The sequence below is a fragment of the Paramormyrops kingsleyae genome, chromosome 5 (genome assembly GCF_048594095.1).
Source record: "Paramormyrops kingsleyae isolate MSU_618 chromosome 5, PKINGS_0.4, whole genome shotgun sequence".
Taxonomy (NCBI): Eukaryota; Metazoa; Chordata; class Actinopteri; order Osteoglossiformes; family Mormyridae; genus Paramormyrops; species Paramormyrops kingsleyae.
Window position 1 is genome coordinate 5,373,893 of NC_132801.1, and position 15,659 is coordinate 5,389,551.

Below are 15,659 nucleotides of genomic sequence, written 5' to 3' on the forward strand. Positions count from 1 at the left end.
CTAATGACAACAACCAGAAACAGCTGATCACACGGGGATTCCACATGAGGTTAATGAGGGAGCGTGGCACACGGAAGGAGCAGATGATCGGGGCAGGACACATTGTTTGGATACATTTATTTTCTTACTTTACAAATGACTGTTTTGATAAATATGCTTAGATGGGTTTAGTACAGTATATGCTCTTCTTGTTTTATCCGGTTCATTTTGTGTTTAAATGTTAAAAAAAACATACTTAGGTGTAATTTTTTGGGGGCCGGGAACCAATTAATTGGTTTTCCATTATTTCTTATGGGGAAAATTCCATCCGGAGTTCTGAATGGATTAAGTTCGAGGTCTGAGGTACCACTGTATCTTGAACTCGATTCTAAACTGGACTTGACGGTTAAGTGCCGCTTCTGCTGTGGAATCTGGCGTTTACCTTAAACCTGCATCAGTAAATACCCATAAATACGTACAAGCTCTATGAATGATAAAGTGAAACAATTCCTTTTTTATATGCCTAACATGTCCATAGCCTCATATCACAGTGAGTGGTATTCTTTTGTAGTAAAATTTCCGAGCGTAGCTTGTATTCCAGTGGAATATCCAGTTAAACACAGCTATGTAGTTCTGTGTTTTCACAGCAGGATTTCCTGAGCATGTCCTTCCTTCTAAATCCTGAATGATTAGGAGCAGAACACCTTTTTCACCTGAAGTGAAACCGTTTTAGCTGATTTCTCGGTCCACAGCATTCTGGGAATCTCCTGTCCTGCAGAAGCGTAATAGCTGATCTCCGCGGGGGGGGGGGGTCCATTGTCCGCCAACAACAGTCCCAGGGATGGGATGCCCTTCGGTGGCACAGCAGCTCTGATCAGCTTTACCTCCCCCCCTTCACCTGTGGGGGGGGTTACAGAGAACCTGGGGGGTATGGTCTTCACTGCAGGGCAGAAGGGGGCCAGCTCAGCTAAGCCCCTCCCCCCCCATGCCACGGGATGTCAGTCAGGTCCATGTGGCTTTGCATCCACTGCAAAGGCCCGGCTCGACCCGCAAGGGTGGCGGTCCGGCACAGAGCAGTCAGGAAAGCTGGGATTCAGAGCTCCGGCATAAACAGCACTTTTGGGAATTCTGATCCCTACCATGGATCACGTGGGCTGTTCTTTTCAAAGGGAAGCCGGCACTTTAAATTTTCTCAAACTGTAGACAGAATATGCAGGTTCCCTGAGGGACCAGGGGGGGCTGTAATCTGCCAGGGAGGAGAACGCGAAGCGGGGGGTGGGGCGGCACAGTGCTAACCTGGCATACGGATGATCCCCGACGCCAAACCCACACGGCGTTGGCACCAGGATTCACTTGCTCTGCACCTGGCGGGAGAGGAGGATGGAAACGTGAGCCCGGCTGACTCACCCCCCAGCCCAGCCTCCATCATGGCCCAGAAACAGCAGCCTCAAGCCCGTCTGGATCCAAACACCAGCCGGAGACGGGAGGAGGCAGAGCGAGGCCTTGGGGTGGGAGATACCAGTACAGCAATGTACTGTCCTGGCAACCGACGTCGCTGCTTTGAAGCTGATGTAAGCAGCAGGATTACTCCGTGCTTTGGGTGTAAATTAGTGTCTGGTGACACCACCGGAGGCCATTCTATGATTTTTTTTAAGGTGGGGGGCATAAGAGGGGCCATAATTCACATAGAGGGGCAACCTTGTCATTAGTCAATGATACGTTTTGAGTCGGAGAGTGACGGGGGAGGGGCCACTCGAAGGTCAAATCAGCTTTCAGCTGGGGCCAGTGCCCCTGTCCACATCCCTGGACACCAGGTCACTGGCTTTACATGACTGTGACACGTGGCCATGTAAGTGTCACCGCCGGCATCATCACTGGCCTCTGGAAGCAGCAGTCACCAGAGAACCTGTCACTGGCTCAAAAAAACAGACACTTTGTCTGTCCTCCATTCCAGCATTATCTCCTGCCGCACCATTCCATTTCCCAGTGGAATAAACCATATTCCTCCCATATCCCAGTTAAACAGTCATAACGTTCCAGTTTCTGCCATCATCTCGGCTACACTCTGCTCATCTGCATCGTTCTGATCTCGCTCCACTGATCCCAGTTATATCCCAATATCATCCCAGTATCATCCCATTCACGTTCCAGTACCATCCCGGTTACATCCCAGTATTATCCCATTCACGTCCCAGATTAATTCCAGTATTATCCCAGTATAATCCCAGTATCATCCTGGTCTCCTCCTAGTTATATTCCAGTATTATCCCAGTCAAATCCCAGTATCATCCTACTTACGTCATAGTATAATCCCAGTATCATCCCAGTCATGTTTCAGTATTATCCCAATTATATCCCAGTGTAATCGCAGTCACGTCCTATTTGAATAGTAAGTAAACTCTGTAAAGCTCTTTAAAAAAATGTTAATTGACCAAAATCCTCTACAGAGTAAATAAATAACAAATAATACCATAATAAAATACACACATATAAACAGAAATTCCCCTCTTGAATACTTCTTAAGCCTCCTCAAAGGCTAAGGGGAAAAAAAATCAGTTTAGTTTTAAAATCAGAAACTGTAGAGGCAACCCTGATATGGATGCTGGGTGCTGTTACTGCAAATGCAGTGTGACCCTTTGATCGTAACGTCACCCGCGGATCAGCCAGGAGAAGCTGCTCACGTGATCACAGGGATTTTCTTGTGGTGGGCTGACAGAGAAAATCTGCCATATAGGGAGTGGTCAGTTCATTTAGGGCTTTAAAGGCAATCGATAAAATTGAATCCGGAAGCCAGTGTAGACAGGCTAAGTCCGCAGACATATGGTCCCTCTTTTGGGTGCCAGTTAAAAGTGGAACAGCAGCGTTTTGGGCAACGGATGTGATGGAGATGACTGACTGACCCCAATGCATAATGAATTACAGTAATCCGAACAGGATTAAATAAAAGCGTGAATGACTTTCTGTAGATCTGGGAAAGAGAGGAGAGCTTTTCTTTTGCCGATCATCCGGAGCTGCAGAGACCAAGCCTTCACAGCTGCGTTGATTTATCAGATTTGAATTCTGTTGCAAAGTGTCTCTACACGATATTTACTTTATGGCTTAAACATAAAGTTCCAACAAGTCTGGTTTTTCTAAAAATGTGTGTGAACCATCTGTTTTTTTTGGACACAGTCTGATGTGAATTTTATCTGGTTTAAGTGTCCACAGCCTTCAACACAATGCACATCGCAGTGCGTGATGTTTTTTGTATTAAAATTTAGCTTTCATGTGCACAGTCTCCAGACAAACACTTGTAATGCTGTGTTTCTGCATGTGTTCCTTCTTAATCTTCTTAATTGATTAGGAACAGAACGCCTTGTCCTGAATCTTAATTGAAACAGGTTTAGTTAATTCCTTGTTACGCTGCATTCTGGGAAGCAGGAGCATCCGGCCATCTTTCTGTTTGGTAGGTACAGTAGCAGAAAACATAAATGAAATGAAACGTGTCTTAAGAACAAACCCCCTTCAAAGCCCGCTGACATAATGTAACGACTTAATGTAATTCAGAATCATCAGAAATGAGAGGAACCTAAATGTAAATAAATCCCAGTTAGCGTGTGACACTGTCATCGTCTACGCCCCAGCCTCCAGCAGGCCCATCAAATCTCACTCACATCCAGTGATACTCCAATAATCTCCCAGTTGTATCCCGGCAGGATTTTTCCAAAGCCACCTCTTTGTTTATCCTCTGACGATATTGCAATTTCTTCTTAATTTTCATCGCAGTTTCAGCACCCTGACATCGTCTAGGCTGGGAGATTGTGCCCGTGGTCTGTTTCAGTAAAGAATCCATCAAGCCTGCAAACCTCACTGGGGGAAGGTTTCCAAGACATTTCCAGTTATTTTAACTCACAAAGAATCAATTAAGCATTGGTATTTTTAATTACATTTTAAATCAACGAAATGTGCTCTGATATAACAAATATTGATCAGTGAGCCTATTATACACTATAAAGAACACACTTACACGCTCGTCCCACACTCAGGGGCCCGGATCACCGCATTGAAGTGTAATTGTGTAGCCAGTACCTGTTAATCGCTGTGTAATCGCATTTAGATGAAGGGCCGTCAGCTCGCTGTGGATCATCACGATACTGTTTGCCATAATAGCTGCTCTCTGTGATGTTCCAGTATCAGTAAAGTTCTGTTGATGTTCCATTTAGAACCCAAATTTCATGAGTAGATTTATTAAAGCAAGTTGAATATCTGCTGACATTTAAGAGGAAGTCTGAAATGCAGTGATTGTATATATATATTCATGTCTGAAATAAAGACACCTGACAAAATGTCTGGACTGACCACCTGGCATACCGGGCTTTTTCCTGGCCTGTATCGCTTTGTAAATCCCATAGGGGGCGCTCTGTGCTCATTCTCCCTGGTGGATTCCATGGCTCTTCTGGGTTTTGTTTTTGAGCAGAAGTTTCTGGACTCTTTGGCAGATTCTCAGTAGATTGCTGGTCAGGACCGCGACAGGGCTAATGTGGAAGAGGAGGCAGCTGTCCCGCTGCATGCTGGGAAGGCTGAGTTTCTTCAACACAAAAAGTCGCACAGTGATGATGAAAGCGTGCTGGGGCCCAGAAGGGGAATGTGAGTGTAGATCAGCAAGGGAGTGGGGGGGGGGGCAGTCGTACTCGGGCACGGTTCAAGGCAACCGGGCCAAGTGTGAGTACACTATACCAGGCTATGAATCACTCCCCCGATTTTCACCTGTGGTTGGAAAGAGACTCCTCATCCTCTCCCTCTCATCCTCTCCTCGTACAATTTCATCGCAGTCACCTGTCTGGCCTCAAATGCTGGTTTGCAGTTAGACGGTTATAAGGCTTCCTTGGATAAAAAAAAGTAACAGCTGGCTACACTCAGGTTATGTATCGCCCTCTGTTCCTGATTGGCTGCCTTGATTGGCATGTGTGTCTGACCTATCACGGTGCCATGAGTTTTCTTTTCCCCCACAATTCACTCAGCCACCTCTCTGGTCTGCTGCAATGTGCCTTGCCATTGGTTAAATATCTTTTCTTTCTGTTTTATGTAACAAGCTTATGTAATAAGTTTTGCTAATGTGCAGTTTGATAAGACCCCCTCTTTCCCTCTTGGGGGAGGGGGATAAATTATGTCCTGATTAGTTAGCAGACCCACAAGCTTTAAAAATGTGCAGAATTGGTCCAGTAATTGTGTGATACAGCTCTTTGTTGGCCTCTAATAAATTCTTTTTTTTAATCTTCTCTGTGTCTGTCAATCTCAGTATTTACCCATAATTCTATGCTGCCTATGCATATATATACTGTGTATATACAGTATACTGTCCAATTTTGGTGAGCTCGTGCAAATTGTAGCCTCTTTTTCCTATTTGTAGTGGAGATGAGTGGTACCCGGTGGGGTCTTCTGCTGTTGTAGCCCATCCGCCTCAAGGTTGTGCGTGTTCTGGCTTCACAAATGCTTTGCTGCATACCTCGGTTGTAACGAGTGGTTATTTCAGTCAAAGTTGCTCTTCTATCAGCTTGAATCAGTCGGCCCATTCTCCTCTGACCTCTAGCATCAACAAGGCATTTTCGCCCACAGGACTGCCGCATACTGGATGCTTTTCCCTTTGCACACCATTGCTTTGTAAACCCTAGAAATGGTTGTGCGTGAAAATCCCAGTAACCGAGCAGATTGTGAAATACTCAGACCGGCCCGTCTGGCACCAACAACCATGCCACGCTCAAAATTGCTTAAATCACCTTTCTTTCCCATTCTGACATTCAGTTTGGAGTTCAGGAGATTGTCTTGACCAGGACCACACCCCTAAATGCATTGAAGCAACTGCCATGTGATTGGTTGATTAGATAATTGCATTAATGAGAAATTGAACAGGTGTTCCTAATAATCCTTTAGGTGAGTGTATATACTGTATATAGCTGTTGATTTCATTTTCAGTACTTAATTAAGCACTTCTATATTTTGACAGCTGAGAATGAGCTGCTTTAATTTCCTCTAATTAAGACTATAATTATCCTACTTACCCCAGTGCTTTTAACCCTTGGGAGTCAGCGGACCCGCTGGCGGGGACATTTGCATTTTTTTCTGGTAACCGTGAAAAGAACTTAATGCACTTCGTCAGTCCCAGTTAAAAATTTTAAACCAGAACTTGCTTTCTTTTTTTGGCAAGTTCTTTGATTCGATTTTTGTGTTTTTTGTGTTCTCTGAATGTGCTTCTAGTTGCTTCTGACACCAGGGTTTGCTGGCATCTTGCAGCATCTCCTGTCATCTAAGGTGTCCTTTACAGTCCTTCTGGACCTGAAATAACACTGAGCTGAAATACGGGGGTTCCCCAGGGATCTGTCTTAGGTCCTGCGATTACCTCGATCTATCTTAGAATCCAGAGACTTCCTCTCACTGTAGCTGTGTAAAGATGTTTATTAAGATTGTTATTACTATTTTGATGTAGGGTGGCAACAGGGGTGACCACAGCTTAGATCTGCCCCTGGATGAGACTTTGTGGGGTCATCTCTGTAAACAGGAGGTATATTAGCGAGAAGAGTGACACTGCATTCTCAGAAATGATCCACTCTATAGGGATACAAAAAACGAAACTACTTCCATTTCTTCCATTTTCCCAAAACATTTAAACTCTCAAGCCTTCAGATGTTTCGGATCACAAACCAGTCTCAGAGTAGGGGGTGGCACCCTCTTCTGGGCCAGTGGGGCTCCTTTTACTCATGGAGGTGTGTGACCTTGGAGGGTTATCTGTGCTTATTTATTGCAGTGTAATGTTACCTTGGTTACCATGTCCAGTGGCAGACAGGACACTGTAAGCCTGACTGTACTGTATGTGCCTGGTAAGGAACAGGGCAGTGGGGCAGGTTTACTTCACCTTCGTTCCTGCTTGGCCTTAAAGCTTCCGTAAAGGTGAGTTTAGTCATCTGCAGCTGGGGGAAAAAAACATTCTGTCAGTTGACTTTTTATTCATGTTACTTGTTTTTGAATCAGATCCCTTGATCAAAGGTCATCGGCAGTGGAAATTATGTGGTGAAACGCACACCTGCACACTTAGGCCCCAGGCAGGCGTGTCCCTCCTCCTCCTCCTCCCCCTCCCCCATCCCCTGTCCCAGGTGTGACGGCTTTCCTGTGAGCGATTGGCACTAGATGACGTTTTTCCTGACAGCATGAGGTGTAGAGGATCATATTGTACAGTTGAAATGAAACTCCGCACCATTAAAACTTGATTGCTTTACCAGGCCGCTCGTCATACATCACATTTATCGCATTTATTACTCCCATAATCACCCAACCCACAAATATGGGCCATGTTTTTCCAACCATAAAAGCCAGTGACGCGATTGGGTGCTTTAATCAACATCCACCCTCGTACTGATGTGTTGATATGACCCAATGTTTCATTGACAGTGCTAGCAGGTGACATAACATACTGTGACAGGCGCCCCCCATAGGCCACTAAGCTTGGACTTGCATTCTCTTTGGCCACGCCTCCCGAATCGTCATTGGTCGTCAAGTTTCCATGGCACTCGACTATTCCCCATCCCCTCTTCACGTCTTTTGTGAGCCTTTGAAAATAATGACGGACTCTTGAAGCTGGGGCTTAGTGTTGCTGGGGTTTAAACACAGCCCCCCCCCCCCCCCTCCAATTCCCTTCCAGCCATCTGATTGGTGCAGAGCTCACTTTGTCCAAGAAAATGAAAACACAGATACCAAGGCCATCTGGGAGCAGAGAAAATAAGATAGAGGCCAAATTAATATAGCGTGAGTGGTTTGTGATTTAGCTGTGGGATGCTGCAGTGGCCAATTAAACTATTATGGTAATTATGAATGATAATGCTCCTGCCTACGCTGGCTAATCTGTAGTTTGGATTTGAATGGAGTGTTTCTTTTCTCTTTCTCTTTCTCTGTATGTCAACAGCACTTTCGTTTGGTCTCTTTATCTCTGATTCCATGTAAAAACGCACAAAGAGCAACTCGAGGCTTCACTTAGAGGCCATTCGGAACCACTCGGGCCACGTGACGCTTGTTCCCGGTGTCGCTTCCTCCCAGCCCTAGTGAACACAGCTGATCCCCCGAGCCCAGTGGCAATGTCATTTTCATGCTGGTCTGCATTATGCTCCTATTTCACCCATCCCTGCTACCTCTAATATTCCCATCCCTGCTACCTCTAATATTCCCATCCCTATTGCATCTGATACTCCCATCCCTGCTGCCTCTCATACTCCCATCTCTGTTGCCTCTGATACTCCCATCCCTAATGCATCTGATAGTCCCATCCCTGCTGCCTCTGATAATCTCATCCCAGCTGCCTCTGATCCTCCCATCCCTGCCGCCTCTGATACTCCCATCCCTGCTGCCTCTGATACTCCCATCCCCGTTGCCTCTAATAATCTCATCTTGACTCCTGTTCCTACTTTTTTCTCCTGCCCCCGCATAACATGGTCACTGACCCATTCAGAGCAGGACTTTTGTAAAGTACGGATCTGTTTTGTGATTTGTTGCGCTTCAGAGAGATGTATGCTACCCAGCATGTGTGCACACTGATTTAAAGATGGCCAGCTATCACCCTAGGCTTTCAGCTGTGGTGCCACTTCCACATGTGCCTGTCACTGCCTCCCACAAGCCATGGCCTTTCATGAACATGGGTGACATTTCCGATCACTGTCACCTGAGATTGGAAGGCAGAGAACGTCTGTCATAACAGCTGTCTGATGGCTGCTTCGAGGGGACAGTGGGGACTGCAGTGATGTGACTGGGAAGTGACAAACATAAGCAACACTTCCATTTGATGCCTAAAATGGCAGTAGACATCCACAAGGCAAAGAGCAGGAATTGTTAGCCGAGAGTCCGCCATGTCTCTAGGGGGGGCTGTTATGTGGTCTTGTCATGTCATAGGCACAGTTTGGGAGATTGTGTAACTTTGAGGGATGGGATCATGTGAGGCTGCGTATGGGGAGTGATAAACAGCTGCTGTGTTTCTGCTTCATACCCCAGGAGTGGGGGGTACAGCTGTGCCGTGTCTCTCAGCCCTGTACTTCATCTCCTTCCACCTGAATAGAGAGGAGATGGGGGGGGGGGGTCAGGTGAAGTCCAGTGAGCTTCGATGGCTTGTGCAGTGATGTGGTCTCCCTTGGTTGCTGAGACTGCCGTTACAGTAACTGTGCTGTACAACGACATTGTCTCTCTGGGTGGGACAGCACCCCTGGGGTGTGATCTTTAGGAGTATGTCAGGGCTTCCAGCCAGTCCTCACCCAGTTCCGAGATCCAGTCCAGATCTTCGACAAAACTAGCCACCCTTCCCCGATCATCTTCACTGGTTTGCTGGCTTATTAAATCCACCTGTTAAGCATTTCCTGTGCAATTGGGTAAATACTGCTTGTTGTCCTCATTAATTGTGAGGTATTGTGAGTTCCCTGGGCATTTCTCCCTCTTGGACTGATAGTTGCCGTTCCATTCTTGGCCGTCCGCCTGCTTCTTGACTTTGTTCTGAAATTGTTCTGCCCTGTTTTGGTTTCCTGGCTGATTCCCAGTCGACGACTTTGAGTTTTGGATTCTGTTTTGGCATTGATGAATAAACATCCGCGAAAGCCTGAACAGGTCGTCCTGTGAAAGAGCTTGTAAAATTCGTAGGTGTTATTACTCGGGGTTTTTAATGGGCCGTGGGCGTCTCCATCACCGCGGCTCTTTGTCTCACGCAGGCTTGGCTGACGGAGATCCATGAGTATGCCCAACAGAACGTGGTGCTGATGCTGCTGGGCAACAAGGTGAGAGGCATTATGGGAGATCTCCCTCATGTAAATGGGAAACCGCGAGCGTGCGAATGAGGGACCCTGGTAAGTACTCCGATCGATGCAGGAGGAGGGTCAGCAGTTTACTGTGCAGCGGGAGATTGATGCCCACGGCTGGGATTAGTGCAGGAGATTTAACGAGACCAGGCTAGATCCCAGGGGTGGACGTATGAAGCTCTCTGCCGTTTAATTAATTTGTTAATGTTTCTTCATTTAAATGTACCCTTGATTATTATTCAGTCGCAGAATCCTTCACTGTGTATTGGCATCATTGTGTGGCCAAGTCACCCCAGCTGTCCACCGAGAGAGATAACGCAGAGCTTCTGTGTACGGGGAGGTGCGAGGGTGTGGAGGATGTAACTCTTTCTGGGCTCCTTCAGGCCGACGCTGCACACGAGAGGGTGGTGAAGAGGGAGGAGGGAGAGAGGCTGGCCAAGGTGAGTTTGCCCTCATCTGATTTGTTTTCACTCTGCCCATCTTATCTGCCTTTCCCTTTGCGATTTGCTGCTTTAGCTGTAGTGTTACAGCAGCGTGATGGGATTGGCCCGAGTCAGCCTCACCTTGTTTTAGCTCCGCCCCCCCCCATCACAGGTCCACATGCCACTCCTCCTCACTGACTGCTGACCTCATTCGCGTCTGTTAGGTAACTCTCGGGGCTCATTGAGGGGCACTTTGCAATATTGTTGTTCCACCAAACTCTCCACATCATCAGCACCTAAGTCAACTGCTCCCATCTGCGCTACATGTGAAGCGTGATGTTTTACAATAGAATAGTGATACTTCATTCATCCTTATCTTTTCCGTATCCCAGCTTGCTCTCTGTGAGATGTTTACACTTAAGGGAAGTTTTGGGGTCACAGTGCAGGGCCGGCCAGCGTCCAGCACCCCTGTAGGCAACGGTGGCTTAAGGGCCTCTCTCAGGGCCCCCGATGATGACATCACTCTGCTGACTCTGGGATTTGAACCAGCAACCTTTTCATGACTGTCAGAGCATCCTAACCCACTGTGTCACACGCAGCACCGTTGCTGTACATGAATTATCTCTTTAGTATATATTATTTGTATATTATTTGTTTATCATGGGGTTTGGCTGCGCGAGCACACATTCAAACACGCTTCATGCACTTTGCAGTAAAAACATCTCGATTCTTGGATCTTGTGTGTCAGCTCTGACGTCCGTCAGTAGGACCCAAACAAGCCCCTGAACGCTTCAGCCTGAAGCTGAGAGTTGAGCAGAGTAAAAACCGGAGATCACTGGGGGAGTTTTCCTCTACTGGATGAGAGAGGCCAGCCTGTGCTTCAGAAAGCAAAGCAGCCCTGCCTTTCTGTGAAAGTTTCCTCTGCAGAGCTGCCTCGGTCTCCTCCTGACTGCTTCCTTCCATCACCCAACCAGCTGGACTTGAAAGTGGTTCTTTCTCTTTTTTCTCCGCACCTTGTTTTTTGGGGCTGTAGGAATATGGCGTTCCTTTCATGGAGACCAGCGCCAAGTCGGGCATGAATGTGGAGCTGGCCTTCACCGCCATCGCCAAGTAAGTCAGCCAAAGCCTGGGCAGGCCAGGGAGGGCAGTACCATTCAGATTCCTCAGACAGTCTAACGGGCATGTTGGCCGCAGTGAAGTGGATCTACCAGTAGGGGGCAATAATGAGACAATGGGTGTGGCCTCTGCTGTTCCAAGGTGGCCCAGTATTTTTCTTTAAATCCCTTGAGTGATTTCCTGGTAGCTCTCTGACGTTTAATTAAGTTAATGTTTCTAAATTTAATTAAACCCGTTATTATTGTTCAGCTCCAGAATCGTTCATTGCTTGCTGACACTGTTGTGTAAACATGTTAACCGTAGTGAGCTGGATTTACCAGTAGGGGGCGACAGTAATGAGACATTGGATGTGGTGCTTCAGGGTAGCCCAGGTCTGTCTTTAAATGAGCAAATGTAAGTCGCCCTTCTCAAGCGAATGTTCCGGATCGCGGTTGGAAGACCCCGCGGGATCCTCCAAATGACCACCTTCCCCGCCCCCACACGCTCCCGCACATGCAGAGAGCTGAAGCACAGGACCATGAAGGACGAGGGCGAGCAGAAGTTCCAGCTGCAGGAGTTCGTCAAGAAGGAGACCAGGAGCACCGGCTGCTGCGGGTTCTAGGCCCGAGGAGGCGTGGAGCGTGTGTGTGCAGAAATGTGTGTGTTTGTCACCCCCCCCACCTCCCCACCCCTGGCCACAGATGTAACTCTGTCCCTTCCAGAATTTGGATGATGGGCTTTATGGGGAGACTGGTCTGTGAAACCCCCCCCCCCACCCCGCTTGCCACACACTGTCAGCACTCAGGCTACCCCCCTTCCCAGGCACCCCTCACCTCCATCTCCATGGGCTGGAGCGGGATCCCCCCTGAGAGGCCGGGGGGGACAGAGCGGGGTGTGATCACACGCCTCGATGGCCGTAGCAGGTGTGCATGAGCGTGACGCACTTCACTGCCACATTGAAGCTGGACCTCGTCAGCCTGTGCAGCCCCCCCAACCCCCCCCCCCCCCAAAGGACGTTAGACGCCTGCATGGTGTAACCATGGCTGCAGGCTGAGGGACTAGTTTGTGTTATTGAACCTCTATGTCCCTCCCTTGCACTGTTTCCTGAGAACACACACACACACACACACGGGTATCAAGCATAACCCTAATCCCAACATGACACCCCTAACCCCCACCCAGGCCTGACTTTAACCATGAGTAACCAAACAAAATTCATGTCTTTGGGCATTTTTGATTTTTATTTTGATTTTTTGATTGCAGTCACATATTTTTATAAAACCGAGTTTCCCCTTGTGAGGACAGAGAAAAATGACCCGACAAAGTGAAAATAACAGATTTTATTGTACATGCCCCCCCCCACACACACTAACACACACACACACACACACACACACAAACTCGAGCTACTTCATCTTTCCCAGCCAGATAAGCCAGTTCCCTGACACACCAGAGACGGCGTAAACTCCACCACAACCACGCGTGACTCCCACAGACCAGCAGACATCATCATCATGCTCATGTCATCCACACTTACCTCATATGGCTCACAATCCAGGCCCCCCCCCACAAAGACTCCCCTGCAGTGAGCCCTCCCCGTGACTGCCCCCCAAACAGACATAATCGTTAATAGATTGTAACTCCCTGCTGTGACCTGTCAGACCTTTAAGCCATAGTGTGTATATCGCAGATGTCCCACCTTACTGTTTTTCCCCTAAATGTCCTGAGTGATCCTTGATTAGAAATTATTTGCCCTCACCCCCCCATTCCAAATCACTCAATTATATGTTAATGATTTTTATTTAAATGCGACCCCCTGAAATCACTCCAGTCTGTGTAACATATCCGAGAATGTATGTAAGTATTGTATGTAGTCTCTGGTATGTGAGTCACAATGGCCGCGTTTTAAGGCTCCTGGACGGAAATCCGGACACAAACTAACCGCGGGCCTCTTGTCCGCCTCTCTGAGACCGTCAGCCGTCTTTCTCACCGATGGACTTTAAGTGTTTCTGTGCTTCTGTGTTGCTGATAGATGCTTCATTTTAGAAAGACCAGGAGTTACAGACTCTCAGCATCTTAGGAAGTAATGATTGAGGGGATCTTTACTTTGGATGCTGTGCAGAAAGAAGGGAGTGAAAATGCATCACGGACCACTGCTGACGGAGGGATCAGCGGAGCTGACAGTGGCTGGCTGTTAGCATCACTGCGAGCCCCCGGGTGCAAATCGGCATCTCCAGTGTAAATGTGCAGTGATTAATGAATACTGCGGATAAAGCAAACGCCACGCTTCATTACCCGAAGTCCAGAGGTTTTAAAAAGTCATAATTACGAGTTAATGAAGTTCGGTGATGTTACCTTTGCCAGGGTTTGGTTGTTTCTGATGTTGTCGCCGTAAATTATGCTGAGTTGACCTGTGTATTTGTATGACATCTTCACTCAGGGAAAGGGCAGCGTTTCCTGCAGGTAAGTCCGACTGTGAATATGTGCTTTACATCCCAAAACGATAGTGTGGAGCTGCAATTATTTCAATGGATTTCATTTTTGTCAGGTTTCACGCTATAATCCGTGTAAAAGCTGGAAAAAATACTATTTCCAATGAAAGGCAGCCATTTTCTAAAGGCGTGTTTAGACGTCAAATGTAAATGACATAGTAATCAATAATATTTGATTTGGTTGCTTTGTACCCTGCAAACTAATTTCCGCGAAATTAGAAAGCTCTATTTGTAAAATGTGTTTAAATAGGCCCTAGATATTTTCCCAGCTGTCTAAAGTCCAGAAAGTTCATTTACAGACCTACAGGCCTAGATTATGGAACAGTAATCGTCTCTGCAGCCCTGTGCCCATGGTTAAGGCCATAGCTGTACGAATCTTCCAACTATTTTCCATATTTGAAGTGGTAACTCATCCAGCGGGTCATAAAACGTGGATGTTGATTTATCTGAAATATTGAAATTAAGTGTTTAACAGTCCAACTAGTACTAATACATTCACGGTTGTATTCACACTCAGGTTGTGCTGCATGTTACTTGGTCAGGGCGGGGGGCGCTGAGGCTGTCTTGGGTGACTGAGACTCCCTGGGTGCTGAGGCTCTCTCAGGTCCCTGAGACTCCTGGGCACTAAGACTCTCTTTGATAACTGAGACTATCCGGGCACTGAGACTCTCTTGAATCATTGAGACTCTCTTGGGTCACTGAGACTCCCGGGTGCTAAGATTCTCTTGGATGACAGAAACTACCTGGGCGCTGAGACTCTCTTGGATCACTGAGACTCCTAGGCACTGAGACTCTTTCGGGTCACTGAGACTTCCGGGTCACTGGGACTCCCAGGTGCTGAGACTTCTGGGCCAGTGAGACTCCCCATGCACTGGGACTCTCTTGGGTCACTGAGACTCTCTCGGGTCACTAAGGCTTCCGGGTCAGTGAGACGCTCTGGGTCACTGACTCCAGCATGATCTCCTGTCTCGTGAACTTTTCGTGTTCCGGATCCATCATCAAGCATAACAACCAGACAACTTGTACTTAATACATGGAAGCATACCATGTGTGGCTCTTCGCTTTAGTGATGTAGAAGAAGCAGACATTGCTGTTAGGAACTTTAGATGCCTTTAAACCACACATTTAATAAGATGAACTGGGCAGTGAAAACGCTCAAGCGAAATGTCATTTAGGGAAATTAAGTGTTAGTGTGTTGTCTTTTGTGAAATGTGTCTGTGTTGTACAGGAATTGGTGAGGGTACATTTCCCCCCCAGTGTATCTAGAGATACAGTATTAATTTCTTAATTTCAACAAGTATTAAGAGCACACGATTGTAATATAGGTGTAGCGATTTGCATTTAGTTTTAATCTTTCAGTCATATTCTTTCAGTCGTCTTTTGTCTGTGATTTGGAAACAATGTTAGTAATTTGTTTTTGAACACATTTTGGCCATGAATTTCGTCCGGTATGCGGTTACACAGCCCACCGCAAATCGCTTTGCTGCTAAGCGGGGACGAATTTCCGTTTGTGCTCAGTGGAGTAATGTTCAATGAAAATACTTGGTGTAATGTTACGTTTCCGGAGTTTTTAAATGCATAACTTGTATGAAATAAAATGTATAATGAACTAAATCCTCCTTTCAGTGTTACGTATTCCGGATCTTGTGGAGTTGTATAAGATGGTCTATAACCCAGATGAAATCTTAAACGGTCTAATTCAGATTAAAGCGGAATGATTTGGTTTTGACGGCGTCTGAAAAACATTTACATTATACACATGTTATGTTTTTAATTATAATATTTCTCTTACTTTTGCAGTATTTAGACGGTAGAGACTTACATGCTTAGTAACAAATGCATCCGTTGCCTATTTTACTTGTAAATCCACA

At 46.7% G+C, this 15,659-nt stretch overlaps 1 protein-coding gene across 2 annotated transcripts in view; it reads left to right on the forward strand.

The window, feature by feature from the left end:
• The window catches only part of LOC111860604 (ras-related protein Rab-26), a 54,875-nt gene extending 39,473 nt beyond the window's left edge, over positions 1 to 15,402 (forward strand). For both annotated transcript variants that reach the window (XM_023844438.2, XM_023844437.2), the window contains exons 7-10: positions 9,693 to 9,758; positions 10,163 to 10,219; positions 11,235 to 11,311; positions 11,816 to 15,402. In XM_023844438.2, the coding sequence (XP_023700206.1) occupies positions 9,693 to 9,758; positions 10,163 to 10,219; positions 11,235 to 11,311; positions 11,816 to 11,918 (303 nt within the window). In that variant the 3' untranslated portion in view covers positions 11,919 to 15,402. The remainder of the gene's footprint in view (positions 1 to 9,692; positions 9,759 to 10,162; positions 10,220 to 11,234; positions 11,312 to 11,815) is intronic.
• Positions 15,403 to 15,659: the final 257 nt, after the last annotated feature.